The sequence below is a fragment of the Carica papaya genome, chromosome 4 (assembly GCF_054855325.1).
Source record: "Carica papaya isolate Zhongbai chromosome 4, ASM5485532v1, whole genome shotgun sequence".
Lineage (NCBI taxonomy): Eukaryota > Viridiplantae > Streptophyta > Magnoliopsida > Brassicales > Caricaceae > Carica > Carica papaya.
In genome coordinates, this window is record NC_142312.1 from 7,344,628 (window position 1) to 7,365,232 (window position 20,605).

At 35.9% G+C, this 20,605-nt stretch overlaps 3 protein-coding genes across 4 annotated transcripts in view; all 3 read right to left on the reverse strand.

The window, feature by feature from the left end:
- Positions 1-11,747, reverse strand: part of LOC110811431 (peroxisomal acyl-coenzyme A oxidase 1) — a 41,838-nt gene extending 30,091 nt beyond the window's left edge. The window contains exon 1 of the mRNA XM_088217669.1: positions 11,611-11,747. The gene's annotated coding sequence lies outside the window, so the exon portion shown is untranslated. The remainder of the gene's footprint in view (positions 1-11,610) is intronic.
- LOC148266233 (O-fucosyltransferase family protein) lies at positions 761-13,970 on the reverse strand. Of its 2 annotated transcripts, XM_088217671.1 has the most exons (4): positions 13,365-13,970; positions 11,611-13,082; positions 6,579-7,612; positions 761-6,486 (listed from the first exon to the last, which is right to left on the reverse strand). In XM_088217671.1, exons 1-2 carry the CDS (start codon positions 13,817-13,819, stop codon positions 12,020-12,022), a joined length of 1,518 nt encoding a protein of 505 aa, XP_088073797.1. In that variant the 5' UTR covers positions 13,820-13,970; the 3' UTR covers positions 761-6,486; positions 6,579-7,612; positions 11,611-12,019. The 2 variants fall into 2 exon arrangements, with proteins under 2 accessions (XP_088073797.1, XP_088073796.1); XM_088217670.1 differs by having other exon boundaries at positions 761-7,612.
- Positions 13,971-15,229: 1,259 nt separating this feature from the next.
- LOC110811455 (myb-like transcription factor family protein) lies at positions 15,230-18,330 on the reverse strand. The gene is made up of 3 exons (XM_088217672.1): positions 17,903-18,330; positions 16,155-16,363; positions 15,230-16,010 (listed from the first exon to the last, which is right to left on the reverse strand). Exons 1-3 carry the CDS (start codon positions 18,180-18,182, stop codon positions 15,504-15,506), a joined length of 996 nt encoding a protein of 331 aa, XP_088073798.1. The 5' UTR covers positions 18,183-18,330; the 3' UTR covers positions 15,230-15,503.
- Positions 18,331-20,605: the final 2,275 nt, after the last annotated feature.

The following is a 20,605-nucleotide window of genomic DNA, read 5'->3' on the forward strand; positions in this document are numbered from 1 at the left end:
AACGGCGGTTGAGCTGAAAATTGCGGGCAAAGTTTGGCGGCGACGCTGTGGGCAAAACTCGCTACCGCTCCAAATGAGCTCCTTTTCGTTTTCTGTTTCATGTGATTTTTCCACTATTGTGTTCACTGTTCTGTTTTATACAAGTTGACCGAAGAAAAACAGTCATCCACGAAAGTGAGCCGGCGAAGCCACCACACCGAAAATTTCCACCACTAGTAGGTTTCTAATTTTTTTTACTTTTTAGGCCAATCGAGACCCCCTAATGTGTTTTCTCGCAGGGATGGATATAAAATCAACCGAAAATGCTCAGGTCGAGGCAAACCGCCGTTGCGAACGACAGTGCCTTGATGGAGCACAGCAATGCCGCCGTGCTGGAATTATGAAATTGGCCCAAAAAAGTTTTTAATACCGATTTTGAATTTTTGGAAGTATTTTTAAGTACATGAAGCGTGTTTTAATCTCTGCATAAAAATTCAAGAAACCAGGAGACCGTCAGTAGGTGTAGTAGAAAGTTCAGTGTTTCATACACCGATTCGGGTAAGAATCCTTCACCTTATTATCTGTTATGAAATCGAAGCTTAATAATCAATAATATGGTATTTTGTTAAATTTAGAAAATTTTGAAACTAATTATAAGTTACTAATAGAACCGGAACCGATTAGTTATTTATTTGTCATGTTTAACTGATTGTTGAATAAGCAGCTTTAAATACATGATGTACTGGAAAGGTTAAATGATTCAATTGTGTTTTCTTGATATATATATATATATATTGTTTGTTTTTCGTGATTTATGATTGATTTGTGAAATTGGTAATTAATATGTAAACGGAAAATTATTTGATCATGTAAATTAATGAATGGTAGTCTTACTGGATATCCTAAGAGATAGTGGACGGACCAAGTACATAGGGAACCCTATCGTGAACATTGCTTCATACCGGACGGGGTATTGATTGATAGTATTTTTGGGCTCATATCGGATGCGGTATGGGAACGGCCGGTTAGTTGACAATGTTGGATATTAGTTTACGCGCAGTGGGACATCCCTATGGGCCCACAAGTATACTAATAAACAAATAAAAAGGAAAAGTTGTTATTTTTACTCACTGAAATATGATATTGGAATGTTATTTGAATTATTGTTTCTATACGTCGATTTTGAAAATCTCGCAACGGTAAATATATGCAATAAATAGTTTTCTTTATAATAAATGAATTTACTTAAATCAAAAGCTTCATTAGTTGTTTTTATGATTTTTACCAACTTTCAATTTCTGTATCGATGAGTAGTGTAATATTCTTACTAGACTAGTGTAGCTCACCATTTCATTAATTATTTGAGATCAAAAGAACCAAGACTCAGATCCCGATCAACAAAAAGGTTGTGAATAATTCACCACCTGAACTCCCCTCAAAAGTTAGTGAAGGTTGTCATAGAATGCCAAGTATATTAGCTTTTGTTTATTTTTTTAATTTTCGTTTGTTCTTTTAGAATGGACATTTTTGTAACTCTATTGGGCATTCTAAAATATTGTGTACGAAATCTAAATCGTAAACTCTATTATTTCGCTTCTGCATTTAATTTATGACTTTATTTCCTTTTAAATTCTGAACATTTACAACCTAGCAATAATGAATAGTACAAATAAAATAAGCAATTACATACTGACCAATTATCGACTCTACTAATGACCTGTATTTAATTAATTAAGGGCTGTCAATATTCACAAATTATACCGTTTATTATTTATTAGAATTTAATTAATCGTAATGGGAGAAAGAATGAGAGATTCTTACTTCGAATTGGTGTTCGAAACACCGCATTTTTCACTGCACTTTCTAATGGTTCTTAAATTTCTTGAATTTTTTTTCGCGAAAACTGAAAACAAGCATCACATATCTTAAAATATCTAAAAAGGTTTTTTAAATTTTCTGGACCAGTTTAAGGTTCCAACACGGCAGCACCACTTTGCTCCGACGCTGGCTTCGCCGCTTACGGCGGTGCTTGTACTCGGTCTGGCTAGTTTTGGCCAATCTTGAGGAAAAAACCTATAAATTGCGAGCTTAGGTGGCCTCTATTAGTCGAAAAAAGCAAAAACCAAGGCATTACCGGCGGGGGAGTTTTCCGATGCAGTGGCTCCACCATTTCTCTCTCGCGGCCCAGGGTTCTTTTTGGTCGTTTTGCACTAGAAAAGAGTCAGGAATCCAATGGTCGAAAAATGGAATGAAATGGGAAAGGGGTTTGGGCTCACTGGATGAGTTTTGGGTTGCAGGTGAGGCAACTCGGTCAAGCTCCACCCTCGATTTCCGGCCTCCCTTTTGGTTTTTAGGCGCCGATATGGGATTGGGGAGCTTAGAATTGAATTGCGAAGCGAAAGGGAAGAAAGCCTCACCTCTCCAGCGTCGGCGGCGGGGTTCAGTGTGGTAGCGACGACGGCCAGTCTTCTTCTCTAATGACTGGTTCGCTTCTGGCCGCCCCTCTTCTTCTTCTTTGATTCCCTCTTGACGGCTAGGGTTAGGGTTTCTTATGGAATAGGAGTTTGAATACTCATCTTCATTCAATCCAGGCTATCCGTTCGAGGAGACGTGGCTCGTTCCCAGCCGTTAGATCAATCCTATCTAGGGAATGAATTTGGATCGCACGATCGGATGCAATCAAGGTCATTCGATCGCATTTGAAGAAAAAATGAATCTGGGTTGTCCATGCACGCATGAGTAGATCTAGGCCATCGAATTTGTTAGCACGCAGATCTTCTGTATGGCTTCCCCACGTGGATGCCTGTCCTCGTGTCTGCCACGTGGCGCACAACGACCGGCAGCATTGCTGACATGGCGATCCACATGGCTACTTTTATGTTATTTTCACTTCTGCCCCAGTTTTTTTAATTTCTTTTCAAATAGGTCCTTTCTTATTTCTAATTTGGTCATAACTTTTAAAAATTATTTTCAAATACACCCAAAACATAATTTTCTTTAAAATTTCAATTAAAAATTTAAAATTAAAAATTTCTAAATTATTTAGTAATATAATTTGATTATCTCGAGCCTAAATTCCAGACTCGAGTGTTACAACTCTCCCTCTTTAAAAAAAATTGGTCTCTTAAATTTGTCGCTCTCTTACTAGTCAAACAATTGAGGGTACTGGGTCCTGAAATCTGATTCGAGCTTCCAAGTGGTCTCGTCCTGCGAGTGATTATGTCATAGGACCTTGATAAAGAGAATTCTTCTGTTGCGAAGCACTTTGCTCTTCCGGTCCAAAATACCAACCAGTACCTTCTCGTAAGATAAATCCTACTGGAGTGGAAGCAACTCATAGGACAGGACATGCGAGAGGTCCGGATTGTACTAGCATAACATTGACACATGAAATACATTATGAACTCTATATAGTTTTAGAGGTAGTGCTAGCCTGTAGGTGGATGTCTCAATCCTGTCCAAGATTTCAAAAGGTCTGATGAACTAGAGGGTTCAACTTCCCCTTTTTCCCAAACTTGGTGATACCCTTAAAGGGAATGACTTTAAGAAACACTTGATCACCCTTCTCAAATTTCAAATCTCTCCTTCGGGTATCTGCATAACTTTTCTGTCTATTCAGGGTTGTCTGGATGTTCATCCTGATTTTAACTATCTTCGCTATAATTTCATCTACAAGATCTAAGTCAATCAACTTCTTATCACCCACATCTTCCCAACAGATCGGCGACCCACAGGGTTGGCGATACAATACCTCATACGGAGCCATGTCAATACTCACTTGATAACTGTTATTGTAGGTGAACTCTATCAGAGGTAAGTGGTCATCACAATGCCCTCCGAAGTCTGGCATACAAGCCTGAACATATCCTCTAGTGTACGAATGGTTTATTCTGATTGTCCATCTGTTTGAGGGTGAAATGTTGTGCTAAGGTACAGTTTCGTCCCTATTGATTGCTAAAAACTTATCTAAAATCGAGAGGTGAACCTAAAGTTTCTATATGATACCATTGTCATCGGAACTCTATGTAGCCTGACTATCTCTCGAATATAGATTCTAGCTAATTTGTCCAAAGGATCAGTCATTCTAATGGCCAATAAATGAGATGACTTAGTGAGTCAATCAACAATTACTCATATTGTGTGATGCCCCGAGCGTGCCCTAAGCAACCCGCTTATAAAATCCATAGTGATATGTTCTCATTTCTACTATGAGATTGATAATGGCTGAAGTAATCTGTCTTGTCATTGATGCTTTACCTTAACCTGTTGACATACAAGACACTTAAGGACGAAATCAGCAATTTTTTTTTTCATCCCACTCTACTAGAATCGGGGTCACATGTTTTGATACATCTTAATACTTCTTGGATGCATGGTGAACCTTGAACTGTGAGTCTCTGTCATAATATTCTTTTTCAGTTCATTGTCATTTGGAAGACATATCATGTCCTAGAATCTGAGCAACCGATCGACAAAGACTCAAAATTCTGAATTTAAACTCTATTTTGTATCTTTTTTTAGAGCTGTTAGAGTGAGATCAGTCAATTGAGCTTCTTTTATTCTCTGAATCAATTCCGGTTAGACTGCTAGATGGGTCGGATATGTACCCCTTTTTAAATCTTAGAGTTATATCTGTTGCACAACCTTTATTACCATGCATTCAGAAGCCATTATCTAAGCTAACATACCTACACACTTCCTGCTAAGAGCATTGGCTACCACATTACCCTTACCCAGGTGATACAAGATCTTACAATCGTAATTCTTGAGGAGCTCTATCTAACGTCTCTGACACATATTAAAATCTTTCTAGGTGAATATATGTTTTAAATTCTTATAGTCTGTATAAATTTCAAATGTCTCCCCATACAAGTAGTGGCGTCAGGTCTTCAAAGCATGGATAATGGGAACAAGTTCCAAGTCGTGGGTGAGATAATTCTTTTCATGAGTTTTCAACTGCTTGGACCCATAAGCTATGACCTTTCCATGCTGCATTAGAATGCAACTCCGTCCTTGGTAGGATGCATTAATGTATATTGTATATCCACTTGTCCCACTCGATAGAGCCAAAACTAGCACGATAGTCAATTGTTAAGAAGTTTTGTAAACCTCCTATCACATTCATCATTCCACTCAAATTTGACATTTTTCTTCGTAAGTCGGATCAGAGAGGCAGCTATGCTTAAAAACTCTTCTACAAACTTGCGGTAATAACCTGTCATACCCAAAAAGCTTCGAACTTTCTTAACCGAAGTCAACTGCTTCCAACTCACTGCATCAACCTTCTCAGGATTTACTAATTACTCATCCTTATTATGAATCTTAGGAAGGAAGTCTGTTCAAACCAAAACGTACACTTACTCGATTTTGTATATAGTTTCTTTTTCTTGAGAACCTGTAAGACCTAAGTCAGATAGTGAATATGTTCATCTCTACTCTTTGAATAGATCAGGATATCATCAATAAACACTGATGAACTGATCCAAGAATAGTCTGAAAACCATGTTTATCAAGTCCATAAAGATAGCAGGTGCATTGGTTAACCCGAATGGCATGACCAGGAACTCATAGTGCCCATACTGGGTTCTGAATACCATCTTAGGAATGTCTTCTGCTTTGATCGTTACCTGATAGTAACTCGAACGTAGATCAATCTTGGAGAAAACCTAAGCACCCTGTAACTGATCGAAAAGATCATTAATCCCTTGATTGTGACCCTATTCAATTCTCTGTAATCAATACACAACCTCAAAGACCCATTACTTTTTCTCACGAATGTGATGAACCCATTATCTTGCAATTCCTTAATCTATTTTCTCAGTTCTTCCATCTCAACACGACTCATTCGGTAGGGAGCAACCGATATGAGCTAAGTGCTAGGCTAAAGATATATAGAAAATTCAACTTCTCGATCTACTAGCAGTCCTGGTAACTCATCAGGGAATACGTTCAAAAAATCTCGAACCACATAAATATCTTAAATGCAAATTTCTTTCTTAGGCTTATATAATGTAGAGTTGAAGAGCTAAGTTAAGAAATCTAATAAACAATGCAGTTACCATAAATGAATAATATCTAAAACTTTTATTAATTTGTAAAAGACTCTTCCTTAGAAATGTTGAATACAATCTTCTTATGAAAACAATCTACGGTGGCGTGCTATACCGCTAACTAGTTCATTCCCAAAATTACATCAAAATCCTCCGTGTCCAATACTATCAGATCTACACTCAATTTCCTACATGTTATTTCTATGATACAAATCTTGTATATGACATCTCTTAATAGTATCTCATTCTTAAGTATAGATACAAACAACATAGAATCAAGGGTTTCAGGTAACACATTTAATTTTTTTATAAAAGCATGTAAAGTATCAGTATTAATTAAAACATGTGCAAAGTAGTTACAGATAGTGTACGTACCTTGTATTACATTCGAATTGGCTTCAGTATCCTACTGGGTGAGGGTATAGACTCTACCTTAAACTAGAGGTCTTATCTGATTCTGCAAGCACTCTCTTACGCAGTGTTAGGCACTTTTGCATATGTGACAAGTGTTGTTAAAGTGATAACAAAATTAGTCCACATGGTTCTTACCATAGTGCTGGCAAATCTGGTTTTGTTGTGTCCTGTTGTTGGGGCTTGAGGAGGAACTTGAATCACAGACATAGGTCTCTTGTTTTGCTGGTTCGGTGCAGTAGGTATTGGCCTGCGATGTGGAACTGGGGGCCTAGGGTTGCCCACTGCTGGAAGAAAGATGCGGAAGTTCTTTTCTATCAACTGTGCCTTGGTCAAAACTGCTGAGTAAGTGCTAAGCTCGAATACATATAGTTGTTGTCTAATCTCAAGACGGAGACCTCACTCAAAATTTGTTGCCTTTCGGCCTTCGTCCATCATGCTCTCAGGAGAGTATCGGCCCAACTCTAAGAATTTCTGGACATACTCTAACACTGTCATATCCCCATGGATCAAATGTGCAAACTTCATCTCCTATAGATGTCGGAGGTGTTCTAGGAGAAACTCTGCATTGAAAGCTGTCAGAAACTGTTCCCAGGTGACTGGGATGGGTAGGTGGCATGTTTCAGTTGCCACCAATGTCATGCCTCACCCACGAGCATGTAAGTAGCAAGGATGACCTTTTGTTCGAGAACCACTCCAAGGGTTGCGAATGTCTTCTCCGTCTCTGTTAATCAGTATTCAGCTTCTTTAAAAGCAGATGACCCTGCAAAAGTAGATGGATTAAGTCTTTTGCACTTCTCAATGTAGGCTGGATCCATCACAAGTGGAGCTGAGTCCTGCTAAAAATGAACTGGATTATGCTAGGGTGGGACCGGGTGAGTGGCAGCATCTAGTTGTATGGCGGAGGCACCGGAGTATACAGTCACAGTACCGGATGATATGGTGGAAGAGCAGGATTGTACCGAAGTGGCACTGTATCATCTCGTTGTGGGGGTGGCTCATACTGTTGTAGTTGTGGAAGAGGATCATACAACTCTCTCCTTTCTTCCCTTGCTTGCCGGGCAGAGATAAGTCTCTCAAGCATCTCGAAAAACCGATCGACATCCTCTCGAAACGATCCCTCTCGGGCTGCTCTGTTCAATGGGGGCATTCCTCTCCTCATATCCTTATACCTACATTTCATAACGAATGGTTGAGATTTTAGTTGTATTGAATGATTATGACCTTTTGTGCAAGAAATTGTTCCAAAGAACGCGACTCTAATACCAACTGTAACAATCCAAAATTTAATTAAATATTAATATATAATTAATAAAGTATTAACGGAAACAATTAAGAATTTATGGTTTATATTTCTTACACAGTTTAATCAGAATGTCCAATAGGCTACGGGAATGTCCCTTGAAGAAAATTAAAATAACAGACAGAAAAATGCCGCTAGAAACCTCTAGGATCGACTTCTACAGCGCAACATGTGGAAAACGGGAGGCAATCTTTAATCGCTAATTTTCTTATTGTTCAATATTTAAATCTTGATCGTCTTGATCTAAAATAGTTAAATAAAGAAGATGAGCCACACTAGTCCAGTAAAAATATAAATACTTTACAACCGGTACGGAAAATCAAATATTAGTAAAAATCACAAAACAATTAATGAAATTATTTCTTTTTTAGGTAAATTCATTTAATTTTAAAAATGTTAGTTTTATACTCACACTTTAAATTCTCAAATACGACTTGTGAAGACAAAAATCAAGATAGTAATTCATTAAACATTCTAATAAAGAACAGTAATCAAACTTCATATTTTTACTTGCTTATTGATATCTCTGGGGTTTATAAGAGTTCCCACTATATGTGGACCTAATATCCAATCTCTTAATTAACCGGTCGTCCTTATACCATGTCCGGTAATGGGAGCCAAATATACCACCGCCTCAATACCCTGTCCAGCAATGAGTGTGAACGAGTGTTTCTCAAACCCTTCTACTATGGGACTTCTCAGCTCTGTTCGACTGAGGCAATATTCACAGTAAAATTTGCCCTATGAACTGGGTCCTTATACCATTTCCCATGACATCAGGTAAGTCTTCCACATACATATCATCATCATCAACCAGCCATTCATTATATACAACAATCTTATCTCATAATTACAAGACAATAAAACGATAATTAAACAGACAATACAATTTGATACTTTAATAACTGAGAAAAACGTAATCAAAACATTTCTTCTAAATCAATCAATAGGTAGGGATAAAACGATTAAGTAAATCAATAAACGAGAAGGCAATTAAACCTATGAATTAAAGTGCACGCAGTAAGTATACAATAACAGTCTAGCAATAATGAACAGTACAGATAAAATAAGCAATTATATACTGATCAGTTACCAGCTCCACTGGTGACCTGTATTTAATTAATTAGTAGTTGCCAATATTTAGAAATTACACTATTTATTATTTATTAAACGTTAATTAACCGTAATGGGAGAAAGGATGAGGAATTCTTACCCTGGATTGATGTTCGAACACTGCCTTTTTCGCTGCACTTCCCAACGGTTCCCCGATTTCTTAAGTTTTTTTTACGAAAATCGAAAATACTCGTCACATATCTCGAAATATCTAAAAAAATAAAAAATAAGAGTTTTTAAATTTTTCAGGCTGGTTTAGGGTTTCGGCACAGCGGCACTGCCGTGCTCCGGCACCGGCTCCACCACCTACGGCGGTACTTCCCCTCGGTCTAGCCGATTTTAACCGATCTTAAGCAAAAACCTGCAAAACCCGAGGTCAGGAGGCCTTTGTTTACCAAAAAAAAATCGAAGCATTGCCGATAGGGAAATTTTTCGATGCAGTAGCTCTGTCGTTCCTCTCTCGCAGCTGGGGGTTCTCTTCAGTCACCCTACATTGGAAAAGAGTCAGGAATTCAATTGTCGAAAAATGGAAGGAAATGCGAAGGGGGTTCGAGCTCACCAAAGGGGTTTTTGGTCGCGGGTGCGGCGGCTCGGTGAGCTCCACCCTTAGTTTCCAACTTCCCTTTTGATTTTTTAGCGCCGATATGGAGTTGGGGAGGCTTAGAATTGAATTGCAAAGTGAAAGGGAAGAAAAACTAACCTCCCCGACATCGATGGCAGGCTCCGATGCAGCGGCGGCGGCGACTGATCTTCTTCTCCGGCGACTAATCCGCTTCCGGCTACCCCTCTTCTTCTATGATTCCCTCTTGGCGGCTAGGATTAGGATTTCTTGTGGAAAAGAAGTTTAAATACTACTCTTCATTTAATCTAGATCATCCGTTCAAGGAGACATGGCTCGTTCCCAGCCATTGGATTAATCCTATCTGGGGGAATAAATCTGGATCGCACGATCAGATGCAATTAGGGTCGTTCAATCGCATCTGAAGAGGAAACGAATCTGGGTCATCTATACACGCATGAGTAGATCTGGGCCATCGGATCTGTTGGCATGCGAATCGCCCACGTGATTTCTTGTGTGGATGCGTGCCCCTGTGTATGCCACACAGCACACACCGACCAGTCGCACTGCTGATGTGGCGGTCCACGTGGCCACTTTTATTTTTTTCACTTTTACCCTAATTTTTCAAATAAGTCTTTTTTTATTTCTAATTTGGTCCTAACTTTTTAAAATTATTTTCAAATATATCCAAAACATATTTTCTTCAAAATTTCAATTAAAAATTAAAAATTCTTAAATTATTTATTAATATAATTTGATTATCCCGAACCTAAATTCCGGATCCAGGTATTACAATTTCTATTTATCTTCTTGTCAAACTGCAATAGATTAAAATCCAAAAGACCATTCACCTCATCACCAGATGTCCTTGCTACTCTCGTCCAGCACTCCGTTCTTTTCTTATCCATCTAACCATGTTTGCTTTTTCCTTGAAACAATAGCCTCATCTCTTTTCTCAACTCCAAATTTGTTAACTTAAAATAATAGACACTAGTTCTATTGCCAATGCGGAAAAAATCTCCAAATGTCAAAATTAAATGGAAGTGATGCTGATATTTTTAATACAGCAATAGTATTAAAAGTTTTTCCCTGCATTGCGTACATACCTATCATCCAATACCGAAATACAACACACATTCTCTAACTCTTATCCTTATATAATTCAAGTTAGTATCACAAGTACTTTCTCGTGACCAACTGAAAATTTGAAGCAGCAATCATCAATGAAAATTTTGGATTCTCTTCTCTTAAGCTTTTCCCTCTTCCTATTATCTTCTCTCTATTATCTTTATCTTACTCTTTATATTCTTCATCTTTCATCCTTTTTCTTCTCTCTTTTTGTTCATCTAATGTTTCATAAATCAGGATTCAGAACCTGATAAATACCTTAAAAGATACAATTGATATTGGGAGCCAAAAATTCCTCGCTGCACCTTTTAACATCTGAAAGGTGTTTAGTATATAACATATTTTAAATTTTCAAATATCAACAAATTAATTATAAAAGAAACTAGCCCATGAACTAGTTTCCAACTCAATTGCCCAGAGTTAGCGGCCAATTCAAAGGCCACCAAAGTCTAGATATTTGTGTCGAAAACAAAACATTGTTGGACTCCCTTTAACAAATATAAGAGAATGCTGTTTGGTCTTCTAGCCCAGTGATTTAAAAGGAAAATTAAAAAATGAAAACGAAGAAGTAAAGAATACTGTTTTGTTAGACCAGTGATTTGAAGAGAAAATGTACCTAGCAACAGCTGCCACATGTCATTCAGCTGGCAATAGCATTCCACTTTCAAATACCTATGCCTCATCTATAACCCTCATAAAACTACGTAAATTTGCAAAATAATGAGGAAAACGAGTGATTACAGTCTTCTCCTTAATTTTTTTTTTCCTTAAGTGGCCAAGCCACTTTCCAAATAAGGGTTTTGAGCCTATGAGCAGAGGCTCACTTACCGAAATGGTAGGAAGCAGGCAACCATTCACTTAAATAGATATGAAATACCCATAACTCTGCTGTAACTACACCTCATTTTTTATGAAACCTATCCATAAGGAAGTATGAATTACAGTAACTTTTCACAATAGCCTGATCCATACAAATGAATAAAAGCAATCTGTGGAAAATTGTAACAGCATTGCAATCAAAGCAAGCAGAAATGTGGCAACCTGGAAAAGATGGATTGATGACTTACCGGCCAAAGAAGACATACTGACTCACAAATGCATTAACTCTCAAATCTGAGTGCTTTTCACTATGTAAGCAAGATAAATAGTTCCCGTCAACAAACTGCAGACTCAGTTAAGTTGATTGCCAGGGTTGAATGCTCATTCCTTTTATCAGACATCATATGGATAATCAGCTATCGAACAAATTTCAGCTAGCCAGCTAAACCTCCTAAATTTTTAAGTGAGAAAATAAGATTCCAGAAGACTGATGTAGCCATTATGCTTTGCGGCAAGATACATGCTCAGCCTAGCAGTTTTGAAGACATGCCCGTTCTAGTATAGTTTCAAACAGCTGAATTCTGAAGTTCCATAGGTATACCACGTATGTTATAAAATGATGAATCAAAAAGTCCTGACGTAAAACAGAGTCAAACTTCAAGTAGAACAGACATTATGTTTTCTCATCAGCTCTATACTCTCAGCTATGGTAGACCCAGCAGTGCCAACAAATCCAAGTGAGGCACAACTGCAAACAGTTTCTTCTATGTATAAGAGTATGTCAAATAATCTACTAGGAGCGCAATGTTTCTTAATCTTAGCCACTCCATCAAGACTCATTGGGACAGATTCAAAGCTCAGGCCATGTCCTGCAGCTGCAAGATCCTTTGCTGTTTGAATCACCAAGTCATCTTGTTCTCTCAAAAAATACAATTTAAAGTTATCTGAATCTCTAGCCAAATCCCCCAGATAATTTGCTGTCCAATTAGCTTCAGGAAGATCAGTCATCAGAAAAATAGGAATAGGTCTAGACTCCTTCTGCATTAAAGATTCTAACTTCTGCTTTAAGCCCATAAAAGTAACCTTCCAATGGTTCTTGAACTGCCCATCTAACAATCTGAGCTGGGCACATAGAAAAGGTGCCTTGATGGTCTCTAAAGCATACTTCTTTCCTGCACTTATTATCTCCGGGACAAATGGAAGAAATTCTATCTTTTCTATTAATGATTGTATCCTTTGATTATTTGGAGTTTTATGAATATCAATATATAGCTCTGAGCTTTTGTATGGGGCATTAAAAAGACTTCCAAAGGCAAGAACTGTGGCTGATTCAGCTTTAGTACTAGGCCCAAGAGTCTTATATACATCATGTCGTCTTCTCGTATATGAAAGTTTCTTTTTCTTCTTGAGTTGTTCATCAGGCTGAAATGCATCTAAAACACCATCCTCATCACCATTATTGTATGTCCAAACTGTAGTTCTGCAGTCTTCTTCTACAGCATATAAACATTTATCAACATTACCATTAAGCCCAGACAATAGAGACCCACATTTCTTTAGACTATCCATGAAAGGGGACTCAGAATTGGAGTCATTAGAGCACAGAAAATCAATATCCAACCCGCACCATAAGTGTACAAAAACCCTGAAATCAATAACTCGAGCAAAAGAAGAAGAAACTAGAGACGAAGTGTCAATTATATCCGCCATGGACATATACCTGCGAGAAGAATAAAAATTATGACTAAAATGTTTACTAGAGCTAAGCAAACAGTAAGTTCAGTGGAAATCAAGACTATAGTAGCAATTATGCCTAACCCACCTCGCCTAACAGAATTCTTAGCAACAATTGAAAGAGGAAAAAGAAGGGGGAGAAGAGATATGACACATGAAGTAAAATGAAGAAGTCACGGGAAGTCACGGGCCAACATTCAAATCATACTGCAAATGCATACTCGACAGGCATAAGAAGGATAGGTATAAGTGATGAGAACCCACTTACCTCCCAGTCCTAATGAGCTGAATCGCATGATCCCAAACAGAAATCCGGATCTCATTGGGACCCAGAACCCTAAACTTAGGGCAACTGCCAAGCGCAACGGCATGGTGATCTAGAATTGGAGGAACAATCAGAGTCCTATTCAAAATACCCGCCATTAAAATGGCGTTTTTGAACTCGGAGAGCTGGTTGCTGAAACCACTGTGCGGAGCATACCAGAGGAATTTCTGAGCAGGTGGAAGTAGAGGGGTAAGAGAGGTGCATTGTGGGAAAGTGGGAGGTAGGGGTTTGGAGGAGATAGAGAAGGGAGATTTGGGGATGTGAGTGTAGGCAAGGAAGAAGAAGAAAAAGAGAAGAAAGAATACAATGATTGAGAAGAAGAAAAGCGGGGATCTGGTATGAGATTGTTTCTTCCTGGGTCTGGTGTTGGATCTACTGAGATTGAATATGTTTTTCATGTTCCTGTTTTTTATGTTATTTGTTGTTGATGTTCCATCTCATTTGTTTGGGAGGGGGAAAACGAGTAAAGGCATGAAGAGATCCAATTCTTCAGTTAATTAAATATCAAATTGTTGGTGCAAACAAATTTTTCACGTTCTATAACTTCATAGACAGAGCAAAAGAGAAATGATATCCTGACTCAGTACTAAAATATAACTTCAATTTATTCAAATAATATTTAAATAATAATTGAGGCGAATTACGATCAAGAATAACGGATCTCTTCAGAATAAATAAATTTAGTTTGTAAAATTTATTATTATGAATAGTTTTTATAATAAAAATCAGATTAATAATAGATACAATACTTGAATTTCAATGAACATATTATATAATTGATTCTCAATATTTTTATGCATACTTCTTTTGATTATGATTAATTGATACTATATTATATGTTATATTCTCGAAAGATGAATGAGTTAGAGAAAATAATAATGCAAGTTATAAAGAATAATTATAAAAAAAAATGAAAATTTATATATTATGATGAATAATGAGAAATTATCTCTTGAATTATTAAATATTTATTTTTATTTTTTATTATTTAAATTATAAATATTAGAAATCAATAAAAGAATAAATAAATTGACCTAACGCATTGATTTGTGATTATATTTATTATTTTGATATTCAAATTTAATAAAGATAAAACTAAAACAGTAAACTTTTTTTTTTATTTATATATATATATATTTAACAATTTATCTATCATTTATTTTTTTAAAAAAAAATTATTAAATCAAATTAAAAATCTTGCTCGTTTCAAAAACATTATAATTTGCTAGGACAATATCTGCGTAAGTAATTTCTACATATGCCTGTAAACTATTTTTATCTTTTTATCTCAAATTTTGAAAATTATGGTCTCAACATGTTCTTTATCATTTCAAACCAAAAATATGTCATCAGTATATAGTTTAGTGAACGTTAACAATTTGTATATGTGCTTGATAGTAAAGCAAATTAGTAAAGTAATAATTTAACTTAATCATAACACCATCAAAGTTTATGCAAAAGTTACAAAACACAGTGTGAATTAATAAAACTTTTAAGGTAAACAGATCAAGATCTTGGAAAACAGAGAAACTAAAATGTTTGTTATACAATAATAATTCAAAAAACTAACATGTTTATGTAAAAGATGAAAAATCAAATCACAGAAACTAAATTTTTAAAGAGAAAAAGAAGAGAGTTTAAGACCAAGAAAACTAATTAAGAGAATAATATGATAGCACAGAAGTAAACTGAAATACATAAAGAAAAAACCAAGGAATACATCACATATTAGTTTTGAGAATTTAACATAACAGCAAACAGTATGTAAAACAAATAGTTGAATGATATGATATGGTGTGAACTCTGAATGGAAAAGAGGAAGAACCAACTAATTTAAGACAAACATAAATGTTGAAATTCAAACAATTTCTGACAAGTTACTAAAGCCTACAGGCTAACTCAAAAGTTTCTTCCTAAGTTCTAAGACTAAAAGAAAAACAAATTTATTAAGGTTGTCTCACGAAGAAATGTATAACTGAAGCCAAACCAGACTGCACATTATTAATCCTGTATTAACAGCAACCTATAGAGCCCACAAAACACCAGCCTATCCTACAACATTAAGCTCAACAAAACCTGCCACTAAACTGCATGGATCGCGCTGCTGCTTGAATTCATGCTTGAACTACCTGAGCCCGGATTGGCATGAAATGCGGATTGCCTAGAGGAAGGACCTTCCAGAAGCTTTAGTGAAAGAGATGATGGCCCAGCATGACCAATTGATTCTCCCAAGCTGAGTTTTGACATGCCAACCAGTTCATCAACATTGATTGGGCTCTTTGAATGCACTGCAGTTGGCCTCAAGACTTCATGTGTTTCTTTCTTTGCTGGCTCCGTATTATATCCAGGCCAAAATGGAAAAGAAAATGGAAAGTATGGTGAGAAATAAGCAGGATATATTACTGGGTAACAGGATTGTGAGTTATCTTGCTTTGGAGGAACAGGTTCTCCATCATTGGAATTTGTAGAATCCATTGATTCACACTCTTCATCCAAGGCAGGAGGAGGAGGTAATGGATTGCTGCTCTGTGTTTCCACTGGGGCAATGTTGGGAGTTAAGTCATGTGAGACCACTGTAGTGTCAACTGGCTGCAAAGGTTTTCCAAAGACTATCAGTTCCACTCCATATGCAGAAAATTAAAAAGCAAACCTTAATATGTGACTTATCCTTTGTTAGATACAACTAAAAATAATCATATGCAGATTATAGCATACAGAGAGAAGAGTACTAACTTCGTCAGCTACAATATCAAACAAGCTTGAACGTCTTTTTCTCCTAGACATGTTGGTTTGCCGAATGAAATATTTCTGAGCATGGCTGGCCACTTGGGTGGGTGTCCTTGATATAACATAGTTGCGTGAGATTCCACGCCAATCACCTTTGCCGAGCTTCTGCAGCCCAAGTAGAAACATCCTGTGCTCCTCTTCCGTCCATGGAACACCTGCAAAACAACATTTACAGCACTCTGTAAACATGTGGGGATTATGCAGTTTCTATCCAGAAGAAAAAGTAGGGACATGCAGCACTAGGAACATCTGTACCTATTAGGAGTGGCACTTCATGAGAACTTGGTAGCAATGTTCGGAGCTTTTAACATACATTATATGGCATACAGATTGTTTGCCAGCAATTTATGACAAATAATTCCTTTTCAAAAATATGACATGACTGACACTAAAGCAAGTACCCTTCTTGTATAGAAGAAATAAAAAACAACGGTTTTTCTATCCTTGGAAGTCTTCCTCAGAACCAGTTCCAAACAAACCATTGTTTCATATCAAAATCGCAAAGGATAACAGCAATCTAGGTACTCTGAGAATTACTGACAAGAGAAAGTTCTCCCCAACAGAAGAAGTAAATGAATTCATATGTTATATCCTTTGGAGCATTAAGAAACAGAAGAAATGCAAACAAGTTTTTGTGCTAAATCAATGAATATATTTTTAAAAGAAAAATCTATATAACATAAATATTATTTCTATATTCATAACCCTTCCCTATCTAGTAGGATCCCCAAGATCAAAAGCAGTTATATTAACATTTCAAACATCTAATATAGTTCCTAAACTTCTTGGAACTAACTCCAATCCCCAGTGACATTTTCTTGGAACATAGAGTCTAAGGCCAAGCGGTAGCGAAATGAATTTTCTTCAAACTCATAAATTGACACAAGAGATAGTTGACAGCCTTCAAGAACCAATTTCTGATCTATGGATCAAAATGCAATCACCTTTAAGCTCAAACACAGTTATATTAACATTTCAAACATCTATTATAGTTCTTAAGCTTCTTGGAAGTAACTCAACCCCAGTAACATTTTCTTGGAACATAAGAGTCTACAGCCAAGCAGTAGCAAGATGAATTTCCTTTGAACTCATAAATTGACATAAGAGGTAGTTGACAGCCTTCAAGCACCAATTCTGATCTATGGATCAAAATGCAATCACCTTTAAGATATATACTCCCCATAATTATTCTAACTAAAGTTCCCTTCTCTTGAATCCAACATCTTCATTCCTCCCATATCTCTTATAAATTTTATTGGCTCCATTTGATTTTGGGCTTCAATTCCCATATTTTGAAACCCTTCTCTGCTTTAGGTACCAAATTTACATAATCCTAGCTACAACAAACATATCTTATTCCCATCCAAACTTTCTTCAACTAAAGAAGAAATCACAGTAAATCAAAAGGTTAAATTTAGACTAAAGTAGCAAACTTTAAACACAGACTGCTCTCATCCAACAATCTATAAACACACCAGAATTCAACCATCATCATCACTATCCCCATTATCAACAAGAATAGCCTGTAGCATCTTCTAAAACTAATGATTCAAATCAAACTTCAACGCAACAGCCACCAAAAAAAAAGTTTACTCGGAAAAATTTAATCGAACAACAAAAACTTATACCAAATGACAAAATCCAAAATCAGCGAACAAAATTAACCCCTAGAGGAAAAACAATAAAATTGAAACCTTTCTTTCGCTCGCGACTCGACGAAGAGCCGGGAACAAAATCCTCGGAGGCGTAGCCGTCGCCGTGATCCGGACCCTCACCAGGCGAGCCAGGGTTGTTCGACCCATTTCCATTATGGGTGCCAGAAGCCGACCCGGCGTAGTGGCTGAGATTTCCCATACTGGCGCTCTTCCGGATCGACCCGTCAGTCAATCGGACCCCGAAGAGCTTGACCCCGCGGTTGGGGCAGGTCCGAGAGTTGTGCCCATTATGACTACAATGAGAGCAACGACGCGTCATCGGATCTTCCTTCTTGGGTTCCAAAAATTAGATCGGAAAAAATATGGTGGTATGTTTATGAAGGAATCGAGACTGGGAGTCGGATCCAGGGGATCCGAATTGCATGACCCAAGAAAGTCTCTCCCTCGGCTTTCGCAGATGGGAGAAGAAAGAAGAGAGAGAGAAAGAGGAGACAATATCCATTTATGGGGTGAGAATTGTTATTACAGATAAAGGATAAATGATTAGGTGGTTCGCGCGTGTATCATGTTCTACCGCTTGTATAGCCGTTGATTTTGGTCAAATGGGTTGACTAGTCGTGCTTCCAATTCCATATCGGGGCGGGTTGACTTCCCAGTCCATACGGCTCACACGTATTGCCGTTCCATCGCAATCTTAAAATCTTTCCATAACAAGTCCCTTAAACGTGAACAAATATAATCTCCTCCGAATTAACCTCAAATAACAAAAAACAATAAATAATTTTCTTCAATTTTTTAACTGAAAAAATTAATTAAAAAGGTAATTAATTGAGTTCAATTTATATCTTTTGGTAAAAAAAAATATAGTTTACAGTATTTATATTATATAAATATAATATAACAAATATTATGTACATAATTAATAATATTATAATCTCAATTAATTGCAATGTAATTAAATTAATTTCACTAACTTTATACAAATTTTATATTTTATATATGTATATATAATTAGTGTAATCCTGGTCACATTAAGTTATATCGTCAAAAAATTTAATGTTACAAAAATAATTTAATGTAAATACTTTTAATACATACCCATAATATTTTTAAATTTAAAGATACACAATGTGTGATTTTTTTAATACCTCAAATTATTTGGATGTGTATTGATATTTTGTAATTTTTAACTATTTGAATATATTTAATTAGTATTATTTGGTTATTATTATCTACTATTTTTTATTATATTAATTGACATATAAATAAATAATAATTAAATTGGTGATAAAAATATAATTAAATATAGAGATTATGGTCAAATCTAGTAATTAGTAGTACTCCAAAAAAGTCATATTTAAATTTATTATTCTTTTAAATAAGATGTTTACATCCTTGTATCTTGGAGTTAATTTTATTATTATTTAATGGTTTAAATAATAATAATAATAGAATTTCATTTCACTGTTGTAATTATTATATTATTTTCTTTATATTTTTTTTAAATATATGTATATGGTGTGTATATTGACATTTCAAAATATCTGCTGGAGCTCCATATTTTTGTGAAATTAATTGATGGAGTACTAATACATTGTCTAATGATAAATTTCCATATTTGTTTTTGTACTTATTTTATTATAATATTTAATATTAGTTTTTATTGTACAAATAACTTTTGAGTTCTGTTTTCATTGGATATAAAAATATATTTTTTGTTTTAGAATTAATTTTTTAAAATTTTATTTTATTTAGAAACTTTGCATCGAAAGGTTAAGTAAGTTTCTATATATACACATGTTTACAAGTCCAATTCCTAAATCTATCAAATAAAAAAAAAGTAAGAAATGGTTAGAAAGCATAAAAAAAATGAAATTAACTTATTGATTTTTTAGAGTAAAATATAAAATTAATTAATTAAAATACAAAATATTTGCATTATTTTCTTTTATATACTAATTATAAACAGATTTTATAAATAAAAAAAAACACATGGAAAAAATTTTAATTTGAAACAAAATATAATATCTATGAAAAAGTCATATCAAAACTTAATTATTGTAATATTCGGAAGTTAATTTTAAAATATTTAAAATTAATGTATAAAATATAATTTTTAAATTTATGAATTTTTATTTAATGTAAAAATTTAAAAAAAATAGGTGGATGATAAAATTGAAAACAATCTTGAAAAAAAGTAGTGAAAATTTGGATTCTGGAGATATTTTTGAAAGAAAAATCGAAAATTGTGGATCAAAATGCAATTTAAGAAAAATATGCTACGTAGGACTACCCAGTCAGCAGTCCCGACGAACCGGAGTGCGACGCGTGGTAAGACACGCTGATGTGGTGTCACGGGGGAGGCCACGCTGGCAATCCGCATCCCCGCGATCAGACGGTCAAGATTTGTTCCTGCGCATGTGGACAGTCTGGATTCGTTCCCTCTTTAAACGTGATTGTACGATTTAGATCAAATTGCGATAAACAGTCCAGATTCATTTTTTATTTAAATGCGATCAGATGGTCCAGATCAAACGCGATGGGCGACTCAGATTAAAAGGAGACGGATATAAATACCTCACTTCACATCAAACCCTAACCCTAGCCGCCAACTCCCCCCGCCAGAGAATAAGAACCAGTCGCCGGGAAGGGAGTCGACCGCCACCCGCCGCTGCACCGGAGCTACCTTCAACCGCCAAAAAAGGTAAAAAAATTCTTCTAGTCACTCTAAATTTAATTTTT

Excerpts from the sequence above, each read along its gene's own strand:
- LOC148266233 (XM_088217671.1), bottom strand. The coding sequence starts at position 13,819 with ATGAAAAACATATTCAATCTCAGTAGATCCAACACCAGACCCAGGAAG. Across the intron at positions 13,083-13,364 it reads CAGCTCATTAGGACTGGGAG|GTATATGTCCATGGCGGATA; the intron begins GTAAGTGGGTTC and ends TTCTTCTCGCAG.
- LOC110811455 (XM_088217672.1), bottom strand. The coding sequence starts at position 18,182 with ATGACGCGTCGTTGCTCTCATTGTAGTCATAATGGGCACAACTCTCGG. Across the intron at positions 16,364-17,902 it reads GAGTCGCGAGCGAAAGAAAG|GTGTTCCATGGACGGAAGAG; the intron begins GTTTCAATTTTA and ends GTTGTTTTGCAG. Across the intron at positions 16,011-16,154 it reads TTGATATTGTAGCTGACGAA|CCAGTTGACACTACAGTGGT; the intron begins GTTAGTACTCTT and ends AAACCTTTGCAG.